This window comes from Megalobrama amblycephala, linkage group LG24, assembly GCF_018812025.1.
Source record: "Megalobrama amblycephala isolate DHTTF-2021 linkage group LG24, ASM1881202v1, whole genome shotgun sequence".
Taxonomy (NCBI): domain Eukaryota; kingdom Metazoa; phylum Chordata; class Actinopteri; order Cypriniformes; family Xenocyprididae; genus Megalobrama; species Megalobrama amblycephala.
The window spans coordinates 12,554,376-12,579,654 of NC_063067.1; the positions used below are offsets into that span (position 1 = coordinate 12,554,376).

Consider the following 25,279-nt stretch of genomic DNA (forward strand, 5'->3'; position numbering starts at 1 on the left):
TCCCTTTGGGGAGTACAGTAGAGTTGAATGTATTGTGTGGTTGTAGTGTTGAGTGGCAGGCTGTTCACACTGCTGTGGGAACAAGGGATCCGTTTCCTGCCCCTCTCTCTCTCTCTTGCTCAATGTTGTTGTTATTGATTAATGAGTGCTGGGTTTGACTTGTGACCTATCTCTGTGTCCTTCCTTCTTTACCATCTCTCTCTCTCTTTCTCTCTGGCATTCACTCATTCCCCACAGGCTAGTATAGTGGCAGGAAGACAAAGCTGTAATCCAAATGGCACTACATCCCAGCAGACTGTGGCCTCCCAAACCACTGTAAGTATTATTAAACCTGACATTGATATCTCACTCAACAAGTCTGCAGTGCTACAGAAAAAAATGGCAGTGGGTATTACTTACATGTAACCACTTTTTATATGTACATATTGGTGGAATCCCTAACTTTTGACTGAATGTGATAATTCGTAACGCTTTGGTTAAGAATGTGGTTTATTATTTGGATAACACAGCTTTTAATTTTTCCTTGTTAAAACAGATAAACCTGGCCACATCCCCAGCGGCAGCTCATTTGATCAGTCGAGCTCAGAGTGGGAACTCTGTTCCAGTCTGCATTGCCCAACAGGCCGTTCTGCTGGGAAGCTCCTCCACACCCACGCTCACCGCCAGCCAAGCACAGATGTATTTACGAGCTCAGATGGTAAATCCTCTTACACACGCGCAACCACAAATGTACTTTCTAAATAAAGACATACCTAATGTTTTTACATAATGATTATTATAATGAACACAGATTAAACATAATTTTATTAAACATAAACCAGTTTTATTTTATTATATTGCACCAATATGATTTATTTTCCTGGAGGATGATGTCATTAAGAAGCTAGTTAAAGGAATACTGTAAAAGGATGTTAAGTGATATTGAGAACACTGGGGAAAGCTAAAATCACCAATTTGAGCAATGTTTCCAAGAAAAGATGTTTTGTCTAAAACATTTTGAGTAGAGAAATGGAAAATAGAAGAGACACCTGTAATATATTAATAAATTGGCAGTGTTTAATGTTAGTTTGTTAATTAAGTAAGCACACAATTTGTTTTTGTGTAGAATTGTGAAAAGGTCCCATTTCAGATTTTATACTGTATAAATGGATCATTTTGGTTCCCTAATAGCACTGTGGTGTTGGCTATAAACAGTCAAATGCACAGCTACTGGACATTCTTCTCAAGATTTCCTCTTGAATAAATAGTATTTTTCTTGAAATGGAAAAAATAATTGCCATTTTGGCATTGTGTGTGTGTTGCATTCATACTTGCCATCTTACAACATCTTTTTCATTTGGCCTTGGATTTTAAATGTGGCACAGCTGCAGCTCTTTCAAAAAACCCAATAAGAGACAGGATGCTGACCAAAAATGTTTTCACTGCCACATCAACTGTTTTCTCTAAAATAGTTTTTGGCTGGGAACTGATTAGCAGTAAATGAGCTGCTTGAGATCTGCCAAAATTTAAAAAATGAAGTCCTTTCAGCAGTATAACAGCTGAAATGGCTCAAGTCCTCTCTCTGATGTCAAATTTGATACCCTAGTATTTGTTATATAAATTTGACTCATACACTCAGATAAAGCAACCATTTTGGTATGATTTCCAGGCACAGCAAACTAACCTTGTGCAAGTAGCTAGGAGCCTAGGACGAGCTGTTCCTTTGTCCCCCCAGCTTATCTTCACCCCAACTGCCTCAGTCACAGCAGTTCAACCAGAAGCTACTGCTCTGTCAGTCAATACGCCACCCATCAGCGGACAGGTAATCCTAACATACACCAACCCTACATCTATACTAATATATCATGCTTTTTGGTTGCCACACCAAATTCACTTTTATCTCTCTCCGCTTAGGTGCAGAACTTGGCTCTTCGTGGCCAGCAGGGGATGCTCACTTCCTCCCTCTCTCAGTCTCAGTTACAGAGCCTAAATGTGAAACAGTCCCCCGGAGCGTCAGCACAGATTTCTTTGACTGGCCAGCCAGTGGCCCGTCTGAAGAGTCCTGGAGCGGAGCCAAACCCTCAGGGAGCTGCTGCAAAGGGTAGTCCTGCAGAAACATCCTCAGAGACTGTGGGAAAAAACGACAAAACCAGTGACCTCACAACACGGGAGTTGAACGTGTGTCCCAATGTGACCTCAGTGGCGGGCCATCCTCTCATCAGCACAGGTAGGCCATCACTTCCGGTTGCTGTGTGCTTTTTATCTGTCTTAACAAGGGTTATTATAGTTAACTACAACTGAACCCATAAAAACATTTTTGTTACTTGAAATGACACAAACTTAACTAAACAAACTTGATATACTTAACTTGATATACTAAAATAACTAAAACTAAAATAAAATGACAAAACTATATAGACATTTATATTTTAATAAAAATGACAAAAACACTTAAAATATAAAAACTAATCCAAAATATTAATAAAAACTGTAATTGTACCTCAGTGATACTAAAATAACTCTGGTCTTAACATGAAGCAGAGAGGGGAGGATCCAGTGAAAGTGTACCGTCTCGATTGTCTCACTAATGGAGGAGTGAAAGCAACAAGAAAAGCTCAAGCGAGAGGGACATCTGGCCTTGAGCATTAAACAGGGTGTCGGATTGCTGTGGCAGTGGTCTTGAGGTGCACACTGGGCGGCAGTGTTTCACGATAGCACACCTGTTTTGTGTGCATTTGTAGTTGTTGGGGTTCTCTATTTGTTTGTACCCTCCAAAGCCCTGCTTCTCTGAAAGGATATCCTTTATCACTGAGACAGATGTACAGCCTTTTTGGTTCAACGACACAATCTGCCCCACATGCTAGTAAAGTGAGATGCTGTAAAGTGGTCCCTGAATATCTGCCATTCATTTAGTATTAGTAATGTACATCAGCAATTTATTTATTAACAATACTGAATTGCATTCTCAGTACTGTATGTTATATGTCAATGGTAAGCAATTATTGAGGAGTTATACCTCTGGATGCACAACATATTGGTGCCATATCAGTTAGGTATTAGAGTTTTTGTTTTAATTTATCAGCATCGTTCAACAGTGGATACTTATTTGCACATGCTCATATCCCTAGTTTCACATTAAGATCATCTTTTCCCTTATCTAATACTTACTTAAAGGGATAGTTCACCCAAAAATGAAAATTCTGTCATCATTTAATCGCCATCAAGTTGTTCCAAAACTGTATAAATTTCTGTGTTCTGCTGAACACAAAAGAAGATATTTGGAAGAATGATTGTAACCCAGCAGATCTGGGACACCTGTCTTTACGTGCACATGAACTTTAATGACATCCCATTCTTAATCCGTAGGGTTTAATTTGGAGTTGGCCCACCCTTTGCTGCTATAACAGCTTCAACTCTTCTGGGAAGGCTTTCCACAAGGTTTAGGAAAGTGTTTATGGGAATTTTTGACCATTCTTCTAGAAGCGCATTTGTGAGGTCAGGCAGTGATGTTGGCGAGAAGGCCTGGCTCGCAGTCTCCGCTCTAATTCATCCCAAAGGGGTTCTATCGGGTTGAGGTCAGGACTCTGTGCAGGCCAGTCAAGTTTCTCCACACCAAACTCGCTTATCCATGTCTTTATGGACCTTGCTTGGTGCACACAGTCATGTTGGAACAGGAAGGGGCCATCCCCAAATTGTTCCCAAAAAGTTGGGAGCATGAAATTGTCCAAAATGTCTGGTATGCTGAAGCATTAAGAGTTCCTTTCACTGGAACTAAGGGGCCAAGCCCAACCCCTGAAAAACAACCCCACACCATAATCCCCCCTCCACCAAATTTTACACTTGGCACAATGCAGTCAGGCAAGTACCATTCTCCTGGCAACTGCCAAACCCAGACTCATCCATCGGATTGCCAGACAGAGAAGCGTGATCCATCACTCCAGAGAACATGTCTTCACTGCTCTAGAGTCCAGTGGCGGCGTGTTTTACACCACTGCATCCGACGCTTTGCATTGCACTTGGTGATGTAAGGCTTGGATGCAGCTACTGGGCTATGGAAACCCATTCCATGAAGCTCTCTATGCACTGTTCTTGAGCTAATCTGAAGGACACATGAAGTTTGGAGGTCTGTAGCTATTGACTCTGCAGAAAGTTAGCGACTTCTGCGCACTGTGCGCCTCAGCATGCGCTGACCCCGCTCTGTGATTTTACGTGGCCTACCACTTCGTGGCTGAGTTTCTGTTGTTCCCAATTGCTTCCACTTTGTTATGATACCACTAACAGTTGACCGTGGAATATTTAATAGTGAGGAAATTTCACGAATGGACTTATTTCACAGGTGGCAACCTATCACAGTACCACGCTTGAATTCACTGAGCTCCTTAGAGCGACCCATTCTTTCACAAATGTTTGCCATACACCTGTGGCCATGGAAGTGATTGGAACACCTGAATTCAATGATTTGGGGACAATGATTTGGAGGGGTGTCCCAATACTTTTGGCAATATAGTGTACTTCCAAATATCTTCCTTTGTGTACAGCAGGACAAAGAAACAAGTACAAGAGGAATGTAAGAGGTAAATGATGACAGAATTGTCATGTTTCGATGAACTATCCCTTCAAGTTAATCTATAAAAACACTAATATGCGTTTCATAATTTATACTGTATATTTATGTTTTGATGCCTAAATTCACTTGTAGCATTTCACATGACTAATTTGTAGTGATTTGATTTTAATTTATGTAGACAAAATAGTATAGAATTTTAATAATGTCATTTTAATATAATGTTTTTAGCCATAGACTTTTAGAGGCTGACCCTACCACATGCTGAATTTTATTTAATCAACAAAACAAAACAAAAAAACACCAAATCTTTCTTGTTGAGTCATAGGAAAACCAACAACATTCACATGTGTAGTTATTTGTTGTGGTATAAACAAAAAACACTGGTCTGCATTTACGAAACAGATTTGGGAATATGAAAGGACACATTTGTGCTTTTTTATTGTTGGTCTGTGTATCAGATGGACATCTTTGGCTATTCCATCACACCTTGCTGTTTTATTTAGCGTTTTGTTTCATGAGCGTAAGGGGCCAATCAAACAAAGCACTTTTTTGTGTCTAAAAATGCCCCCTAAAACAGCATGCCAAATTCAAATAAAAACTACTGTGCTCCATTTCATCCGCTTTATCGAACACAAGAATATGTCCTGTGTAAACGGCCCCTAAGAAAGACTTTTCCATTTCTTGCCCATTAATCGCATAACACATCATCCGTTACATTCATATTAATAGCAACAAGTCACACTCAGGACAAGCCAAGCCTTCAGTAGACAACTACAATCCAATACAAATGGAAACCACAAGTGGGTTAATGTGTTATTTGTGGGTGTGGGTTTCCATGTATGTGGTAAGGTCCTGACCATTTCCTGTCATGAAAGCTTGACAGAGAGGGTTCAAACATCAATATATACAAAGAACAGCTAGAGACGAAGCCAAAGAAACCACTGGAGCAGTGAGAAGGGTCAGTACTTACTGGCAACACCATCCATCAGTATGTTTTTCTTTACACACTCATTGCTTAACAGAGTTTCATGAACCTACAAATAGCAGTATGATAAGTGAATTCAGCTCTGTTTAAACATTTGTCCAGTTCCAGTAGCTCCTAAATGAAGACCTGTTATTATGGTAAATCTTGGTGGATATACTATATTTAGAGAGGAAAAGTCTATGAAGAGACCAAATGGTAAATGGAAATGTCGTGTTGAATGGCTCACTCTTGCATTGGCCGTGTTTTCTTCATAAGGAATTCATTAGACAAGAAAAGCACATAGCCAGGAGCATGAAACTCAAAGTATTGGAACCACGACTGGAGAGAAACCTAAGTAAGACCATACCTTTCTTGGAGTGACCACTGCAGAATTGAAGTGTTGGGCCTCCATGAAGTGTTTTGATCAAGGTTAAGATTGTGGGCCAACAGATTCTTTAATCAGCTGTAATGAATAATAGCTAGGAGAGCTTTTCCTTCAGAGACCAATAACGTCTGTACATGAGCAAAGAAACTCCACCCCCTTTACTTTGGGACTGTAATCAATAGCCAGTCAGAGAAAAAAAAAAGTTTTTTCAAACTTTTATGTAGGAATGCTCTAGACCAGGGTTCCTCAAATCTGGCCATAGAGGGTCACTGCCCCGCAGAGTTTTGCTCCAACCCTAATCAAAGCCACCTGAGCAAGTTAATCAAGGTCTTCGGGGTTACCAGAAAATTACAGGTAGGTGAGTTTGATCAGTGTTTGAATTCTAGGAGCCCTGCCTTAGACTGACGTTTTTTATGGTTGTGGCGTGTTGCGTCAAGCCACTTTGGCAGTTATTTTAAGAGGCTTGTCAAGTTCACACAGAACGTGTTCTTGTGTTTAAATATGCAGTTAAAATGTGTCTTGAGAATTTTTTTATTTTTAATTCTTTTCACTTTTCACAGTGTTTTAAAAAGGGGCGCACATATATGAGACACTGAAAACAAGTCTAGTGTATATTTACATAAAAACTATTAAAGGGTTAGTTCACCAAAAAATGAAAATGATTTTTTTTGTCATGACAACTCTCTGAGTGTTTGGTATGGTAATGGATATGACAATGTAGATATATTTGGTCTTGGCAGAATAGATCTGCTACGCTGCTGCTGCTTAATTGCTGCTGCTGCTGCAGAGCAAGTACGGGACTTGCTACTGCCAATACATACACGACCCGCTGCTTTGAGCAAGTAAGACATGCTGCTGCTGTACAATATACCGTACATGAATAACCGTAGCAGATCTATACAGGAGGAGCTGGGGAAGGTGGAGGGTTTCTGAGCATGCTGCGCTACTAAGCAATGCTAACTCATTTATATAAAGATTAAGCACGCAAGCTCATTGGCTACTAATACAGCAGGAACCAATCATCTGTGACCTATAGATAATGATGTGATAATTAGCAGGTGTGTTAAAGGACCCATTAGTCTGCGCCATCTAGAGTTTCATGCCAGAACTTTGTATGTCATTTATTACTCACTCTTATGTCGTTATCTTCGTTCATCTTCGGAACACAAATTAAGATATTTTTGATGAAATCCGATGGCTTAATGAGGCCTCTATTGTTAGCAATGTCACCGAACTTCTCAAGATTCATAAAGGTACTAAAAACATATTTAAAACAGTTCATGTGAGTACAGTGGTTCTACCTTAATATTATAAAGTGACGAGAATACTTTTTGTGAGCCAAAAAAACAAACAAAATAACGTCTTTTCAACTTCAAAACACTGCTTCGAAGCTTTACAAATCTTTTGTTTCGAATCAGTGGTTCGGGTCGCGTAAACACAGCCTTGTTTACTGAAGTCACGTGACTTTGGTGCTCCGAACCACTGATTCGAAACAAAAGATTCATAAAGCTTCAAAGCAGTGTTTTGAAATCGCCCAACACTAGATATTGTTGAAATGTCGTTATTTTGTTTTTTGGCACGCAAAAAGTATTCTCGTCACACCCGTCTCGAGTCCCATGGAGGAGCTCCGGAAGGATAAAAGGAGGAGTGACGACAGCGAAGTATGACAGAGAAGTACGAGAGGACTTTATGTTGTGTATGTTTTAGTTTAGCAGTCGTCCATGAGGGGCTGCCGCTTTACTTTCTTTTTGTTGTTGTGTTTTGTTTTTGTTTTTTTTTATTAAAATTGCATTAAAAATATGCTGGTTCCCACCTCCTTCTTCCCTTATCAGTGAACTTTGTTTCAACGACGATGTGCATTTTCACACAGAATGCAAGATGTAGGGCATTGGAATGAAAAAATGCAAGGTTTAGAAATGTTTTTTTTTTTTTTAAGTTGAATAGCTGGTTCTAAGAATGCTTTGTCAAGTGTGAGAAGCTGCAAAAGAAATGAGACACGAGTGGAATGGTCAAACATGTCCATATTGTAGAAGTTTACATTAAAAAACAAGGGAAAAGCAGAGCAGTGGAATACAAAAAGTTAAGAAAAATACTATGTGAGTTTGATCACCATGTTCCACAATACTTTGATTTCGATACTGTATATGACAGTACAAACATAAATGGATTTTTTTTAAAAATTTTTATATATATACATGTGTTTGAAGTAGCACTCAGTATTGAGGCTTGGTAAATGATATCCTTTAGCACTTATCCCTCAAAGGCCAGGAAGTTTTGCAGACGTTTCTTTTTTTTGTCATATTAAACTGTGCCGAGAAAGGGCAGCAGTTAATTATTTATCAACATGGGTGGAACTTGAACCAGAATGTGGTCTTCAGTGCTCAAAGAAGGCCCTGCATCTGTTGTTGCTATTCTATGAATGCTTTGAACTTAGCAGGCTGTCGGGGGAGGGTGTTTCAATATGGCACACTATCTAATATTGTGTTCATTTTGACACTACAAAACACCACATAAATGATAAAAAACAGACTCCCACAACCTCTGAATAGACTTTGCTTTCTTGGAGGAATTTGACATCAAGACCATGGCGTTTGATTGCTTGTCTGATCACAAGTTGTTTCTTCTCTGAGGGAGAGCATGGCATGAGAATTAAATTTTCTTTAATTCTGCTAAGTAATAATGCTCATCAATCTCAACAGTACTCTGTAAGACATGTTATCATGTAATATAGAGAGTGAAAAGCTTAAAGGATTAGTTCACCCAAAAATGAAAATTCAGTCATTAATTACTCACCCTCATGTCGTTCCACACCGTAAGACCATAGTTCATCTTCAGAACACAAATTAAAAAATTTTAAAAATCCGATGGCTCAGCGAGGCCTGCATTGCCAGCAAGATCATTTCCTTTTTCAATACCCAGAAAGGTATTAAAAACATTTAAAACAGTTCATGTGAGTACAGTGGCTCAACCTTAATAGTATAAAGCAACAAGAATACTTTTTGTGCACCAAAAAAACAAAATAACGACTTTATTCAACAATATGTAGTGATGGGCGATTTCAAAACACTACTTCATGAAGCTTCGAAGCTTTATGAATCTTTTGTTTCGAATCAGTGGTTTGTTGAATAAAGTCGCTATTTTGTTTTGTTTTTTGGCACACAAAAAGTATTCTCGTTGCTTTATAATATTAAGATTGAACCACTGTAGTCAAATGAACTGTATTAAATATATAGTCTTTAGTAGCTTTCTGGCTATTGAAAAAGGAAATTATCTTGCTGGCAGTGCAGGCCTCACTGAGCCACGGGTCTTACGGGTGTGGAACAACATGAGGGTGAGTAATACATAATTTTCATTTTTGGGTGAACTAACCCTTTAAAAGTCCAAGTAACATTCTACAAATTAGGACAAAGAGTCCAAAACAACTGTCCTTCATTGTTCAGCCTAATAGACCAAAAAGTATGAACATTGTAAAATGACTCATAGTGCATTTAAGGGTCCTTCACAAATTAGGCTGGCATTCCTTGGAGTTACCACAGCACAGGCTGTCAGAGTGTGTCTAACTGAAGGTTACTTGGAGCCATCTGATTCATCAAGGTCATATGGCGCTTCACGAGTGGATGAGTAGAGAGCTATGCTTTATAAACCTTACAGTTGACATTCCAGATCAGAAAGCTGAACTCAGCCAAATGAACCCATTAACCTCAGCAAGACAAACCTGATAAAACAATGAAAACCCCCTCAGGAGATCTCACATGCATCACATTCAGTATGTAGTGCTATAGTCTAAAATAAAATCTAAAATAAAATCTTTACATAATTTTCACAAGGCATAAATTTATTATGCACATGCTTTTGGCTAGTAAAGTGTATGCTAAATCAGTTGTTGTTAAAAGCTTGATTAAAAGTACAATGGAGAAGTACAATATCTGCATATCACATATTATTTTTTCTACGTAGTTATCTGTCATGCACTATTATGTACTATAGTTTAGCTGATTTATCATACTGTTTCTCTGAATCTGAAATGAGTATGTCACATTAATCATTAAATAAAGTTGTCTTTTGTTATATCTATTCCAGCATATACCCAAATTCAGACCCATCAGCTGCTCCAGCAGCATAAGCATCAGTTTGTGATACAGCAGCAGCCTCAGATACTGCAGAGAGGTCAAGCTCAGCTCTTAGAAGCTGCCACCATTCATCCTCACACATTGCAAGCTGTAGCCATTCAGCCTGCCCTGCCAGCTCAGCCTCAGCAGTGCCCTATCCCTTTGCTGCCCAAAGTGCCTGTTACCTGCCAACAAGCCACCATCTTCCATTCCACCACTGTGAGTCAGCAGGCACTTGCCCAGAATGGACAGCCGCCCATGCTGAGCCACAGCAAAGCAGCACCTCTACAGCTTACTGCAGTTAATGTCCAGATCCAGCCAGTTCAAACTCATGTAAGTGGATTGAACGTCATGTATTGGTTTGTTTCTTGTACCTTAATTGTATATTAATTTCACTTATTCCCTTCTTTTCTGACCCTTCCTGTTCTGACATTAATTTCAGCTGAAAGTAGCCACACAGGATGTGTCAGATAAGGACAACCCTGTTCCTCTCGAACAGCAGCTGCTATCCATACCAACACAAGAGCCAACCCAATCAGATCAATCCCAGCCAGTCAAACAATCTCATCAAAGTAAAGTGGCAGAAAACACAGAAGGTACTGATTATTTTATTATTTGTTTCATTTCCATGACTTTCATTTATTTAGTTTGTTGGTTCAAAAAGGGAAAAGGTTGCAATTATTTTTTAATTTAGCAATATCTGCAAGCATTGTTTGTGTTTTGATTTACACAAATATAAATGGCTCCCTCTTTTTTTTTATTATCCTAATAGTCAAATGCACTCGATATAATCAGTAACTTGGATTAATATATTTAGTTCAGTCATGACAACTCTCTGAAGATTTTTAGCATGGTAATGGATATGACAATGTTAATGTATTTGGTCTTGGCGGAATAGATCTGCTACGCTGCTGCTGATTATTGCTGCTGCTGCTGCAGAGCAAGTACAGGAACTTGCTAGTGCCAATTCATATGTCGATATGCTGAGTAAGACCAAAGACTATAGAATAACACAAGACGTGTCACTCGTATTGTTTTGAATGGGAGAAAGTGTAACGCGCAATATGGCGGAACAAGTCCCACCTTCTAAATAAGAGCCAATCGCCGACTGGTAAAGTCATCGCGTCACTTCAGCGGCCGTTAGAATCACCGGTTTCTATAGAAACAGTCTCCGAAGAGACGCACATTTAGGTCTGCGCATGCGCATTAGCTTGATCCAGCCTGCAAAATAGTTTTTTTTGTCATGATTCGAGCATTTAGAAACTAAATTTATGAGCCGGTTGTTGTTAGATTTCATTGGTGATTTCAAATATGAAATTTAATCGTAAGGTTGGCAAACAGTTTTGGAGAATTTGATGTTTTCCCATTCAAAGAGATTGCATGATGCCCAGGATGCCCGAGAGGCATTTCAAATATGGCCGCCAAGTGAAATGACTTGTCTTAAAGGGACTTTGGTAAGACATAGTGCTGCTGCACAAATAGAATATATCAATAACCCATAGCAGATCTACAATATACAGGTGGAGCTGGGGAAGGTGGAGGGTTTTAGAGGAACTCTGAAGTGTGCTGCAAACTGCTATAGTGAACGTTACCAGCCATTTAAATGTGAGCAACAAGCTCATTGGCTGCAGAAGTGATGTGGACCAATCAGCTTGTACCAAGTATAGTTAATGCTGTAATTATCATCAGTTTGCGTTAAGGACCCATCAGCCTGCGCCATCTAGAGTTTCATTACTAAACTATGTCTTTAAACAAAGCTGCAATAAAACGAGCTTCCGCAGTTGAAAATCAAGCTTTTTTAATAATTTCAAATACCAGGGTGCAGATTATGGGAGGTTTGGGAAGTCTGATCTCCCCTAATGAAGGTTTGAGTTGAGGAAATCAAAACAGAAGGCTGGGGGTCTTCAATGTGTAGAATAAAAAATAAGAAAAAAAGAGTAATTTTAAAACATTTCAGGAAGCATTTAAGTTGTTGAAGGTGATACGCAGACAGGTAACCATAGCAACAGTGGTCTACTAAGCACGTTCCATGAGGATCATTATGGGATGGTACATCAACAAAACACAAGTAGTGTAATTTTAGATTTGCATATTATTAGATATTTACATATCAAAAATATGTCACAGTGTATTTATAATAATTTATTTATCATATTAAATTTTGCTTGATTTAAAGTGAAAATTTCAAAAACAACCAGCAGCAGTTAAAAGCTTGATTAAAAATACCAATCATATAGATATTATTATGCACTATAGTGAATCTATGTACTATAGTGTAGCTGATTACATACTGTGTGTTTCTCTGAAACTGAAATGTCATATCAACCATTAAACATTGTCATCTTAAACACTTTATTTATTATAGATTTACACATCACAAAGATATCACACTGTCAAACACAATATATGACTGAACAATTAATCTCTTAAAAATATTGAAAAAAGGCATGGAATATTAAAACTATTTTGGTCACATCCAGCTATACTGACTGCAAAATCTTGGTCTAGCCAGAGGCTACTACGTCACTACCATCTGTAGGTTTGCCAGTCACAAAAACACAAAGGCCAACAACATGAGCTCTCCCCTCAAGCGGAAGAGTAGATCTGTCACACCCCCAGTGTCTATTGTCCAGTCCAAGCACTTTCGAGAGTGTGACAGGCAGCTTCTGCTATAATTAGGGACAAGGGTCTGAACTCTGTTGTTCTCGGTGGGACGTGGGAATAAAGGTGGACGCACTCTAGCTGTCTGGCAGGTGTGTTGGAGGCCTATCCTCTCAGACATTAAATTATGAATGATGATAAACTGCTCTTTTATGAACGTAAATAGCTTGCGGCATCAGAGCACTTGAATCATAAATCATGTCATGTTTTTATGACATGTTGTATTATGCTAATAATTTTGCTTGATATGGATCATGGTGCATTCATAAAAGTTTTAAAGAGTATTTTTGTTTTAGATGAAACACATTTAGTGGTTTTTCATGTGTGGGATTACACACTTTAATCAGCTATTTCCATGCTAGCATAGAGGTGAGTCTCATAGAATTGAGTAAGTTCAAGTTCAGATCAAAGTAACTCTTCTTTTTAAAGCAAACAACAAAATCACTGTGGTTACGCTTGATTAATTATTATGTTTCAGTAGCTTGCAATTGATGTAATTGCTCCAGACGTTGACATTGCAGTGCGAGACGAGCTTGGGTTTAGCTTACGATACTTAGACTCCATTGTGTTTCGATTCCCAGCTGCTGAGTGTGGCACATGAGTGGTGTTGTATATCTTACGAGCGATAGACTCACTATACATGCCCCTGTGTTACCCTGGATCTCCTTTTGTCCCTGAGGAACCCGAGAACCTCTTATCGAAACATTTGTGTCTGCTCTCAATACGAGATAATCTTGCATCTAATGCAGGGTAGAGCTTGACAACAGAGTTAAAAATAGTTATTCCCAGTTGTACTGAAGATAAATAATAGTGTAGATTAATTAGTTTTAGTGATAACTTCATTTGAAATTTTATTTTCTGATAAGTAATGTTTTAGAACAGTATTTCTTACAGTCTGCTTGTACAAAGAAAAAACAGTCTGCAACCATAAGCAATTTTTTGCATTCATAAAATAGTGTAAAACTCTTTGAAGTCCATGTGAACTGGAAGTTTGGACCGACTTCAGTGTTGTGACGTATTTCCGAGTGAAACTGAATATTCAATGAGAAAAAATAGAGGACGTTGCTTGATTTTAGCACACCTCTTCACAATCGCTCTCAGCAGACTGACATCATCAGAGAAGGAATGCTGTTCCAGAGGGAAAGAATATTTTCAGAATTTGACTAAACATTATGAAGACAAACACATTTTTCCTGTGGATTGGCTTGCATGGTTTAACTGATTACCACAGGACTAATGATTGATTGAGTCAATTTTAATTTGTGCAGACTTTAGCATGCAGTTTTGTTCTATAAATACATGGAATTCTGGTTATTAGTATACAATTATTTTGAGGGTACAAAGAATTGGTATAGGTTTACTATGGAAGTCTGTTTCCGCCACTATATGAAAAAAAATAAAAATGGTAATTGGTAATTAAAAACTGACTTTTTTTCTCAGAATTGTGAGTTATAAAGTAAGAATTGCGAGATATAAACTCGCAATTGCATGATAAAAAGTCACAATTCTGACTTTTTTTCTCGCAATTCTGACTTTTTTTCTCACAGTTGCGAGTTATAAACCCACAATTTTGTGAAACTATATCTTGCAATTCTGACAAGTTTATATCAGAATTTTTTTTAATCTTTTTTATCACACAGTTGCGAGTTTATATCTCAGAATTGTGACTTTATATCACACAATTGTGAGTTTATATCTCAGAATTCTGACTTTATATCACGCGATTGTGAGTTTTATCTCAGAATTGTGACTATATCACACAGTTGTGAGTTTTATCTCAGAATTGTGACTTTATATCATGCAATTGTGAGAAAAGTCACAATTCTGAGATATAAACTCGCAATCGCGTGATATAAAGTCACAATTCTGAGATATAAACTCGCAATTACGTGATATAGTCGCAATTCTGACTTTCTTTCTCACAATTGAGAGTTATAAACTCAAAATTTTGTGAAACTTTATATCTCACAATTCTGGCGAGTTTATATCTCAGAATTGTGACTTTATATCACACAATTGTGAGTTTATATCTCAGAATTCTGACTTTATATCACACAGTTGTGAGTTTTATCTCAGAATTGTGACTTTATATCATGCAATTGTGAGAAAAGTCACAATTCTGAGATATAAACTCGCAATCGTGTGATATAAAGTCACAATTCTGAGATAAAACTCACAATCGCGTGATATAAAGTCAGAATTCTGAGATATAAACTCGCAATTACGTGATATAGTCGCAATTCTGACTTTCTTTCTCACAATTGAGAGTTATAAACTCAAAATTTTGTGAAACTTTATATCTCACAATTCTGGCGAGTTTATATCTCAGAATTGTGACTTTATATCATACAATTGCGAGTTTATATCTCAGAATCGTGACTTTATAACTCGCAATTGTGAGAAAGAAGTCCGAATTGTGAGAGAAAAAAGTCGCAATTACTGTTTTTATTTTTTTATTTAGTGGCGGAAACGGCCTTCCATAGTTTACAACCCTGGCTGATTAAACAAATAAATGAATGCAGAATTTGATCTAGACCTGGCTAAATCATTGGGATTCTAGTATCACTTCAGTTTGTCTTATATTTGTTGAAGTTCATTGATTGTTATTTTCCTGTTTATTACTGAGGAGCTGCTTTGAAACAATTTTGTATTGTACAAAGCACCAGAATAAAGTTGGCTTGTCTTCACTGTATATAGCCTACTAAGAAACAGTAGTATGGTACACTTTGCCAATGACCTCATATTTAACAGGTTATCTTAGAAATAGATGTGGTTGTTTTTCCATTTCAATCTTATTTTATGTGAAAATGTCAAATCTTTTGAAAAAAAAAAATAAATAAATAAAAAAAAAAACGATTCAAGAAAGAGATGATAATTAAAAATAATTCTATTGCTTCTTATTCATTCATTCATCCATCACACTAGAAATGAGTCAGTAAAGTCGAGCGTACTGCAATGTGGCGTTCCATGCTGCTAAAATAGTAGTATGGTAGTATGCAATTCCAAAGATAGCCATGGAGCAGCAGATGCTCTTTCTCTGCCTACGTGCGCCTGTCATGGAGCCGCTCGCGAGTTTTAACCAATCAAGGAACGCCTCTGTGCTAGATACGATCTGCTATTGGACCTAATTCCAAGCGTGAGGGACCAATCGTAGCTGCGCAATGTTTCCTATTCAGTTCCCCCATACAAAGAGGATTAGAGAGTGCGGCCCCGCTGCTCACATTGAGGGAATCGGTTAGAACAAACAAATCCACGCACACAAAAAAGTTTGCATCGGATCATTTGCTGTACTGCTTTGTATATCACACCAGTGGATTATGGAAGTGTACTCGGAAGCGTTGGAATGCTAAATTCACTTTAGTGTTTTCCTGTTTTGGCGCTTGAAAGTGTAAGTAAAGAGTGCGTGAGCGGAACAAAGGCGTGTGCTGTTGACAATTACCAGGACGCCTGTGCGTGAGCGTTTGTCTACAGTGTGAAACCCTGCCAACATTTCAGCATATAAAGTTACAAAGTTGCTCGCTACTTGTCCTGGGATGGAGGGGTGCGACGGGTCTTTTAGATGCCGAAGATGCGAGTGTTTTGAAGCGTCTCGAGGAAGCACGGGAGTAATGCTGCTACAGTACAGGCGTAGATTTGGCAGTTTTTCAAAACGGGTAGTGCTAAAAACTTTGACTATGACCTGGGTGTTTTTATATATTAGTAATAGACGCATAGCTCTTCATAAATCAGTTTTGTTGTGTGCTCTAAGCGGACATTACAGGTCAGTTAGAAATAAGCAAGTGGTTGCAGGTGGCGTGAATGTTTTATTCACATGTAGTTCAGTATAACACAACTAACGTTACCTGTGAGCAAATAATGCGAGGGTAGTTTATAAATTATAGTCTTGATACAGTGTGCCTGATCTTTCATACGTTTTATTATAACACTAGGAGACGCATGAGTGTTATGGAATAGCGTGAATGAATCGTTTTGTTTTTATTCGGGTCTTTTCCGTGAATCGTCAGAACACCAGTTCAAAAAACCCGATTCTCTAATAATCAATAACTATTAGCAGAAATGTTACAGATAAAGGATACCGTGAATAGGTTTTGTACGCAACTGTATGATGGTTTAATCAACAGACGAATGTTATTTTATTAACGTGCAGAAACTTATCCATCCATAAAATGTAGATTCATTTTACCATTGTTTAATACGAATATTATATTTACTTTTTAATGACCCGTTTTTATGAAATTACTATAAACTCCCTTGTTATTAAACGTAAGGAACGTTGTAAACTAAACAACACACACATGGCTTTTGAAACGGTGCTAAAATGTCACTGAGCACGCGATGATGTAATCACGTAAAAAGATCAATGAATCGGATCTTTGAAATGAGCTGTTCTAAAGAACCGATTCGCGAAATGTCTCAGATTTGCTACCGGTATTCTAGTGTTTCTGATGGATACTGTTGTGCTTGTGTTCAGCAGGCAGAGTGAATGTGAAGTCAGGTGTGGGTTCACCTCCAGCCATGACCTCGGGCAGTGGGAACAATGCGCCCACGGTGACCGGCAGCGCTCCGCAAAATGGCGAGAGTAAACCGCCGCCACAGGCGGTGGTAAAGCCCCAGATCCTCACGCATGTTATCGAGGGATTCGTGATTCAGGAGGGAGCTGAGCCTTTTCCCGTGAGTGCTGGTTATTTCAGCCCATCCCGTCTGCTTGATTATGTTTGCTTTACTTGTTTTGGTTTCCCTCATGATAATTTCTTAGTTTGTACTTAGTAAATTAATAGTATTTAAACTATATATGAAACTAATATGATTTATTGTGATTAGATAAATGGCACTTGTAAAACTAATTCATTTGTCATAGAAACTACAACTACAGCTGCTGAAGTAGCAAAAGCCTAAATATTATCGTCAGTTTTGTAATAGTAAAACCATGGTATTTTAAACATGCCCAACTTAAATTGACCTGCTTGCTAGTCATTTTCACTCAACTCTAATTCCTGGTTTCTTAAACCTAGTCCCAGACTAAAATGCATGTTTGAGCTGTTTTAACTGAAAGCAACTTGCACTGACATATCTTATAATGTCACTGCCATTGTTTTGTCTCAAAATGCACACCAGTAATGTTTTTTTCTAAGGCACGTTTATAAAAACTGAAATGTACAAATTGAACTAAAGGCCTAATCCTAGCTTAGTCTAAAGCCCTGTCTGTGAAACCAGACCTAAATGTTGGAGCCGATTTTGTCATTTACTCACCCTCATGCCATACTAAACTAGTATGCATACAAAACTATTCTTCAAAAATACAGAAAATATAGAAAAAGTCATATGTCTTGAGTAACTTTTGCTGAACTATTGCTTTAAAATACTGAATACATTTTAAAGGGTTAGTTCACCCAAACATGAAAATAATGTCACTTATTACTTACCCTCAAGCCGTTCCACACCCGCAAGACCTTCGTTGAAATCCGATGGCTCCGTGAGGCCTCCATAGGGAGCAATGACACTCCTCTCTCGAGATCCATAAATGTACTACAAACATATTTAAATCGGTTCAAGTGAGTACAGTGGTTCAATATTAATATTATAAAGCGACGAGAATATTTTTGGAGCGCCAAAAAAACAAAACAAAGTAACGACGTATTTAGTGATGGCCGATTTCAAAACACTGCTTCAGGAAGATTCGGAGCACAAATGAATCAGTGTATCGAATCTGCTGTTCGGAGCGCCAAAGTCACGTGATTTCAGCCGTTGGCAGTTTGACACGCGATCTGAATCATGATTCGATACACTGATTCATTTGTGCTCCGAATCTTCCTGAAGCAGTGTTTTGAAATCGGCCATCACTAAATAAGTAGTTTTTTTTGGCGCAACAAAAATATTCTCGTCGCTTTATAATATTAATATTGAACCACTGTACTCACATGAACTGATTTAAATATGTTTTTAGTACCTTTATGGATCTTGAGAGAGGAAGTCCTTGTTTATTAAAAGAGGCACACTTCCCTCTAGTGGACAATATACCACAGTTCTAACTTGTATCCACAGACTTTGGTAGAAGACTTTGAGCATGCAGTATATGTTCTTGTGTAGTGAATGGTGTGTTTTTTTTTTTTTATGCAACACCTTGTGGATCTATCCAGGTTGAACGTCCGTCCTTGCTGATCGAGAATTTAAAGAAGCAGAAGCAGCATCAGGCTTATTCAGACCTACAGAAGCAGGCTCACAATGCAGACTCTGAGATGGAGGACCTTTCACAGCAAGGTAATGAGATACAATAATGAAGCAATACAGCAACACTCTGATTAAAAGTCTGGACAAATCAACACCAGTCTGCAGCAGATTTGAGTTGACAGATTTCACAGAAAATCACATGTATGACAGCATAGACTCTGAATTTGAGGATATCTGACATGAGTCCATTTTAGAACACATTGTTTACATTTGGAACGCATCTCCTAGAAATGAGGCACGTTTCTGTGCAAACATGCGTTTGGATCAACTTAAAAGTTTGATAGTGTGTGATCTTTGGTTGTTTAGTATAGGATGCTCAGTTTTTCTCTGTAACCATTTACAAAGTCGGCAAGTGTATGATGCTTATCGTTTTAAAATCAGTTTAGATTTGAAAAGTCATGTTGTGTATTCCAGCCTTTAGTCACACACCTGATGGATCACTGATGCTCAGACTGTTGTCCAATCAGCCATAATGTCAACTCTTTTACAGAGCTAAATAATCAGATCGCTGAGCCAGTGCTGTCATGTGAATTCTGTGGGAATGTAGACTTTGCGTTTAACTTCAAGAGATCCAAGCGGTTTTGTTCTACGGTGTGTGCAAAGAGGTATGTGGATCCATCTGTAGCCCACAAATTATTTTAGATTTTGTATCAGCATTTTGTAAACACTCGATTGAGTAGTTGGTTTACCTGTTTTCTTCTCTTTCAGGTATAATGTTGGATGCACAAAACGAATGGGACTTTTCCCAAGAAAATCAACATCGGAAAGCCCAAAGAAACAGAAAGCCTCCAACTCCAATCATCAAAACAGCAGCACGGATATCAGGAAACGGGTAATTCCCTTTTCTTTCTTTTTCTTTCTTTCTTTTCTTTCTACACTTGAAATAGTTAACCCTGGGTTATTCTAAACCCTGGATAAATGGAATTCTGGGTTATCTTGTTTCACGTTTCACCAAAGACTGTAGAATAACACAAGACATGTCACTCGTATTGTTTTGAATGGGAGAAAGTGTAACGCACAATATGGCGGAATAAGTCCCGCCTTCAAAATAAGAGCCAATCGCCGACTGGTAAAGTCATCGCATCACTGCAGAAGCACTGGTTTCTATAGAAACAGTCTGACGCGCGCCTCCGAAATGAGGCACAAGAGATGCGCATTTAGGTCTGCACATGCGCATTAGCTTGATCCAGCCTAAAAAAAATTTTTTTTTTTTTTTTTTTTTTGGTCATGATTCGAGCGTTTGGAAAAAAACAAAGACAGTTGTTGTCAGATTTCATTGGTGATTTCAAGTATGAAATTTAATTGAAAGCTTGGCAAACAGCTTTGGAGAATTTGATGTTTCCCCATTCAAAGAGATAGGAGCTGCATGGATGCCCAGGATGCCCGAGAGGTGTTTCAAAGATGGCCGCCGAGTGAAATGACTTGTCTTAAAGGGACTTTGGTTTCACTCTGCTCATAATTTACCTGGGGTTAACAATTAATCCTGGGTATTCATAAGCTGAAGTATCACAGTGTACATTCCTAAACCCTGGTTTGATGTTCTTATTTGCATATTTGCTGTGTCATTGTCATTGATTGGATAAACGTAGCACACGACCTGTTTACATAGCTTTAGCATTGCACATCCTTGTATTGCCAACTGTAATATCGAGTTTGTACTGAATGGACATTTCGGTAAGAATGAAAGTCTTTTCTTCACTCAAATTGTAGCGTTTTCTGTCAGCATTTGACATTTTTCCTCTCAAACGCTGAATTTACTGTTTATATACAACAAAATTCTTTCTTTCTTTTTTTTTTTTTTTTTCCGCATTGCAGTGTCTCATTAGGTTGGTCTATGCAGAAATTAGCTTAATTGTATCACTTGTGTTCTCTCATAGAATCCAAGGGCTCAAACAGCCATGGGAGGAGCGTCTTTGTTGTCCCCACACTCCTCTCATCCATGTCACGGTGATTCCAGCCAGTGCTCCGATATGTCCAGCTACGAAGAGCCCATTTCGCCACTGTCCAACTCAAGCTTTGGAACCCAAAGGCTTCCGAACAAGGAAAGATTTGATCACAGTAGAGATCTCCCTCTCCTCACGCAGCACTTCTTGGCCAGCGACCCCACCAAGTGGAACGTCGAGGACGTTTATGAATTCATCTGCTCTCTGCCAGGTAGCTACCATCATATTCTGTCGCTTTTTGAGTCTCAAATTAGTTAAACGTCACTAAAAATCTTCTTTTTTGCACCAGGCTGCCAGGAGATCGCAGAAGAGTTTCGCTCTCAGGAGATCGATGGCCAGGCCTTAATGCTTCTCAAAGAGGATCATCTCATGAGCACCATGAACATCAAACTTGGCCCCGCACTGAAAATCTTTGCCCACATCAGTATGCTCAAGGACTCGTAGCCTTTCCCACAGCTCCGCCTGATTTGGAAAGGACACCCTAACACCTCTGCACTGGTTTCCTCATCCCATTGTGGCTTTTGGTCCTGGGGATTGCTGCTCCTCAAACCCACAAACTTGTGTACAGTTCTCGTCACAGTTGAACAATTTCATCCCTAAAGCATGATGGTGTGACTTGATTACAAATCTCTCGTGTATTCAGCTGTGCCAGGCCTGGGAGGGGGCGACAATCCATCATGTCAAGAAGACAAGCACAAGTACTTTGCCATTTGTGCAAACAAATGTTCATCGTATGGTAGCATGCAAACAGGTTTACAGTTTCTTTTCTGTTTTGAACTGGACTTGTGATTTTTCTGTCATAAAGTGACGTTGTTGTAGTTCTGTTTCTCACTGTCACAGCAACATGTGATGTTCGGTTAGCCAAGGAAAATTTTGTACCTTTTTAGCCTTGCAGTGTGCCATCATTTGTAGATAGTAAACTGTGTTCAGGTTCCTTCATCTCACAGGATATTCCTCAGTTCACTTGGTATCAGATTTTTGTACTCAAATGTGGCATTTTTGACACTATAATTCACAGGTATAATGGACATGAAAACTTTGACTCCAAGATGTGCCTAATATTTTCTAAATATCCCAAAGATTCCACACACGTTATCATGCTTTTAGTTCAAGTGAAATCAGTAAGTCAAAAATGCATTTCCCAGCATTAAGGTTTAAGGACTGTGGTTAATACCACTTTACATTTAAGTTCTGAACCCATCCTTGGTATGATGAACTGCGATCATTTTTCATAAATCACTTCTGTCCCAATCATCATTGTGTGCACTCATGTTTGGGAAGCTGGTGCAGCTTGTCTCTATTTTTACATTCATCATTTGATCAAATTTCTGTATTTATTGAGAGCTAGTCTCCGATTCTGTTTTATATTTGAAAATAAAACTGAGAAAACGAAGTTGTCAGATGATTGTTTTTCAAAATCAAAACCTTACATATCCTCATATCACAGAGCAAGTGGATGGTTTTTTTTTTTTGTTTGTTTTTTAACAGAACTGTTAAGTGGATAAAACTTGCTTTTGGATGTTTTCCTAATGCATTAAGTAGTTTTTTTTTTTTTAAAGCTTAGTTAAACTTAGTTTTTAAACTTAATTGCATACCACAATTGTTAGACGATGCAGTGCCACTTATCGACGTGGGTAAGAATGATAGTTTGAGTTTTATGTTAATTAAAGTGATAGTTTACAGAAGAGCGGTTTACACAATTCCCTTACTTCTGTAACAAAAAATTAGAAACGTGGGCGTCACTCGGGATTTTCTCCATCAAATTGTTTCACCTCGTGTACGCCGTACCAATATTTACGCTCATTTTTTGTCTTTGTCGGTCTTTCTGTCTTCTGACATCTTTCTGCTGCTTCGGCCATACAGGTACTGATTCTCACCCTGTCTCTGCTGATAAAGCACTATAAGTTTGTTTCATTGTGTGTGTATATATATATATAATTTAAAAAAATATTTTTTTTTTCAATGAGCGCGAGTCACGACATTTCAACATGGCGAAATCTACGGGCGAAATGCATTGAGGGGGCGACCCGCAACAAACTTAAAGGGTTAGTTCACCCAAAAATGAAAATTCTGTCATTTATTACTCACCCTCATGTCGTTCCACACCCGTAAGACCTTCGTTCATCTTCGGAACACAAATTAAGATATTTTTGATAAAATCCGATGGCTCAGTGAGGCCTGCATCGCCAGCAATAACACTACCTTTTTCAATGCCTAGAAAGCTACTAAAAACATATTTAAAACAGTTAATGTGACTACAGTGGTTCAACTTTAATATTATAAAGCGATAAGACTACTTTTGTGTGCCAAAAATAACAAAATAGCGACTTTATTCCACAAATATCTAGAGATGGGCGATTTCAAAATGATGCTTCATGAAGCTTCGAAGCTTTACGAATCATTTGTTTCAAATCAGTGGTTCAGAGTGCCAAAATCCCATGATTTCAGTAAATGAGGCCTTTGACGAGGCTACCACTGAATCAAAACAAAAGATTCATAAAGCTTTCGAAGCTTCAAGAAGCAGTGTTTTGAAATCGCCCATCACTAAATATTGTGGAATAAAGTCGCTATTTTGTTATTTTTGGCACACAAAAGTATTCTTATCGCTTTATAATATTAAAGTTGAACCACTGTAGTCACATGAACTGTTTTAAATATGTTTTTAGTAGCTTTCTGGGCATTTAAAAGGGGAGAGTTATTGCTGTCGATGCAGGCCTCACTGAGCCATCGGATTTTATCAAAAATATCTTAATTTGTGTTCCAAAGATGAACGAAGGTCTTGCGGGTGTGGAACAACATGAGGGTGAGTAATAAATGACATAATTTTCATTTTTGGGTGAACTAACCCTTTAGATGTGTATTTAAATAGCACCAAACTTATGAATGGGCCTGCAAAGATGCCGTGGGACCTTTTTGTACGGTCCCAATCATATCAATCATAAAATACCAACTACCTGACAGAAATCATTGAAATTGGTGTTCTGAAAATACATACCAATCTATGTGACAATGTTGGACTCCATAAAGAGCCAATTCTGTGCCTTTTACATGTTAAAATCAGCTGGAATTACTGTAACAAATGAAACCTTATTGTAAAGCATTACCATTTGAAAGACCTGTTATTACTTTCATGTACATAAAATAAATTATATTTTAAAATGTATTCATATAGAAAACAGTTGTTTTAATAAATGTAATACTATTTCACAATTTTACTATATGATCAAATAAATGCAACTTTGGTGGCATAAGAGACTCGAGAATCTTAGATCCCAAACTTTTGAACAGTACCGTACCTGTTGACTAAATAAGAGCCATGGGACCATTGTCACACGAAACCTGCGAAGCCCTCACTGGCAACACTGTATAAAATGCACACCATCACCCCAGTTTTGTACTTTTCTGAATCTTTTTTGTCTTTAATTTATTTACAAGCTTTAAATTTGCTCTATCAGTATGAAGAATAACAAGCACTTTAGGTTCAGCAACATCTCCTTAGTGTTTTGTACACGTCACCATCTGCTTATTGACGTCCATTCTGAGCTCTCGTTGTGTGATCCCAGCAGTCCCCTGAATGCATAGTTCCTGCCAGATTAAATGTTTCACAAAGAGCAAGCTAAAGCAGAGGAACATTTGGTATGGTTATTGAGATAATAACCTTAAACATGTACTAAACACTTTAGTACTAAACGCAGACCAGGTCTCGTCTGTGCTTAACCCAAAAAAAAATAAAATAATAATAATTTCAACAATTTGAAAATCACAGAAGTTGTTTAATAATTGTTATTGTCATTATATTAATAATAAAACTATTAACATTATTTCTCTATCCACCAATAACCGCTCGTTGTGACTGTCTGCAAATGTTAAATACCCATTTGTGTATGCTGTTCTTAAAAAAAATAAATTAACGAGTCTGAACTTACGTTTTGTTTCATTGTTGCATGTTTGTATTATTAAAGTCCTCTTAAAAAGTAACAAAAGAAAAAAAATAAAAAACTTAAATGCAACATTTCTATAAATAATACATTTTTTTAGTGCTCCAGCAATTGTAAGTCATCATAGGGCCGCTGCACGTCAGTGAACCGTACCATTTGATATCTTGCTGCACTCCATCCATCCTGATGCATAATGTGTTGCTTGTTATGTTACATTTTAATTTGATGCAGTTATTGTTTAAATGACTAATGTCTCTTCAGCACTAGTTGGCAAATGTGTCCGTTTGTCCCCTCGTCAATTGTCCTCCGACTCCTCCTCTGCCTCGCGCAGCCACGTGAAGAAGGCGGTGACTGACTTCAGGGCCACGCCCTTGCCTTGCTGTTCTGCGGGGTCTTTACTGACTTCCCACTTATAGAAAGCGTCTTCAGATATCACATCCTCATCGTACAAACAGTCAAAGAACATCCGGAGCAAATCTGTAAAAAAAAAAAAACAATTTGAAAA

At 38.2% G+C, this 25,279-nt stretch overlaps 2 protein-coding genes across 23 annotated transcripts in view; one reads left to right on the plus strand and one right to left on the minus strand.

Moving 5' to 3' along the window:
* The window catches only part of phc2a (polyhomeotic homolog 2a (Drosophila)), a 54,009-nt gene extending 31,780 nt beyond the window's left edge, over positions 1 to 22,229 (plus strand). For 5 of the 9 annotated variants that reach the window (XM_048177459.1, XM_048177461.1, XM_048177458.1 and 2 more), the window contains 12 exons: positions 238 to 315; positions 536 to 697; positions 1,649 to 1,801; positions 1,894 to 2,206; positions 9,976 to 10,337; positions 10,447 to 10,600; positions 17,137 to 17,336; positions 18,803 to 18,923; positions 19,384 to 19,498; positions 19,602 to 19,725; positions 20,771 to 21,047; positions 21,126 to 22,229. In XM_048177459.1, the coding sequence (XP_048033416.1) occupies positions 238 to 315; positions 536 to 697; positions 1,649 to 1,801; positions 1,894 to 2,206; positions 9,976 to 10,337; positions 10,447 to 10,600; positions 17,137 to 17,336; positions 18,803 to 18,923; positions 19,384 to 19,498; positions 19,602 to 19,725; positions 20,771 to 21,047; positions 21,126 to 21,280 (2,214 nt within the window). In that variant the 3' untranslated portion in view covers positions 21,281 to 22,229. Of the gene's footprint in view, positions 1 to 237; positions 316 to 535; positions 698 to 1,648; positions 1,802 to 1,893; positions 2,207 to 9,975; positions 10,338 to 10,446; positions 10,601 to 15,825; positions 16,054 to 17,136; positions 17,337 to 18,802; positions 18,924 to 19,383; positions 19,499 to 19,601; positions 19,726 to 20,770; positions 21,048 to 21,125 lie in introns of those variants that run through there. The other 4 variants (XM_048177463.1, XM_048177464.1, XM_048177466.1 and 1 more) reach the window with 4 other exon arrangements.
* Positions 22,230 to 24,588: 2,359 nt separating this feature from the next.
* eif4g3b (eukaryotic translation initiation factor 4 gamma, 3b) overlaps positions 24,589 to 25,279 on the minus strand; it is a 56,550-nt gene continuing 55,859 nt past the window's right edge. For all 14 annotated transcript variants that reach the window (XM_048179317.1, XM_048179322.1, XM_048179326.1 and 11 more), the window contains one exon: positions 24,589 to 25,251. In XM_048179317.1, coding sequence (XP_048035274.1) covers positions 25,070 to 25,251 — 182 coding nt within the window. In that variant the 3' untranslated portion in view covers positions 24,589 to 25,069. The remainder of the gene's footprint in view (positions 25,252 to 25,279) is intronic.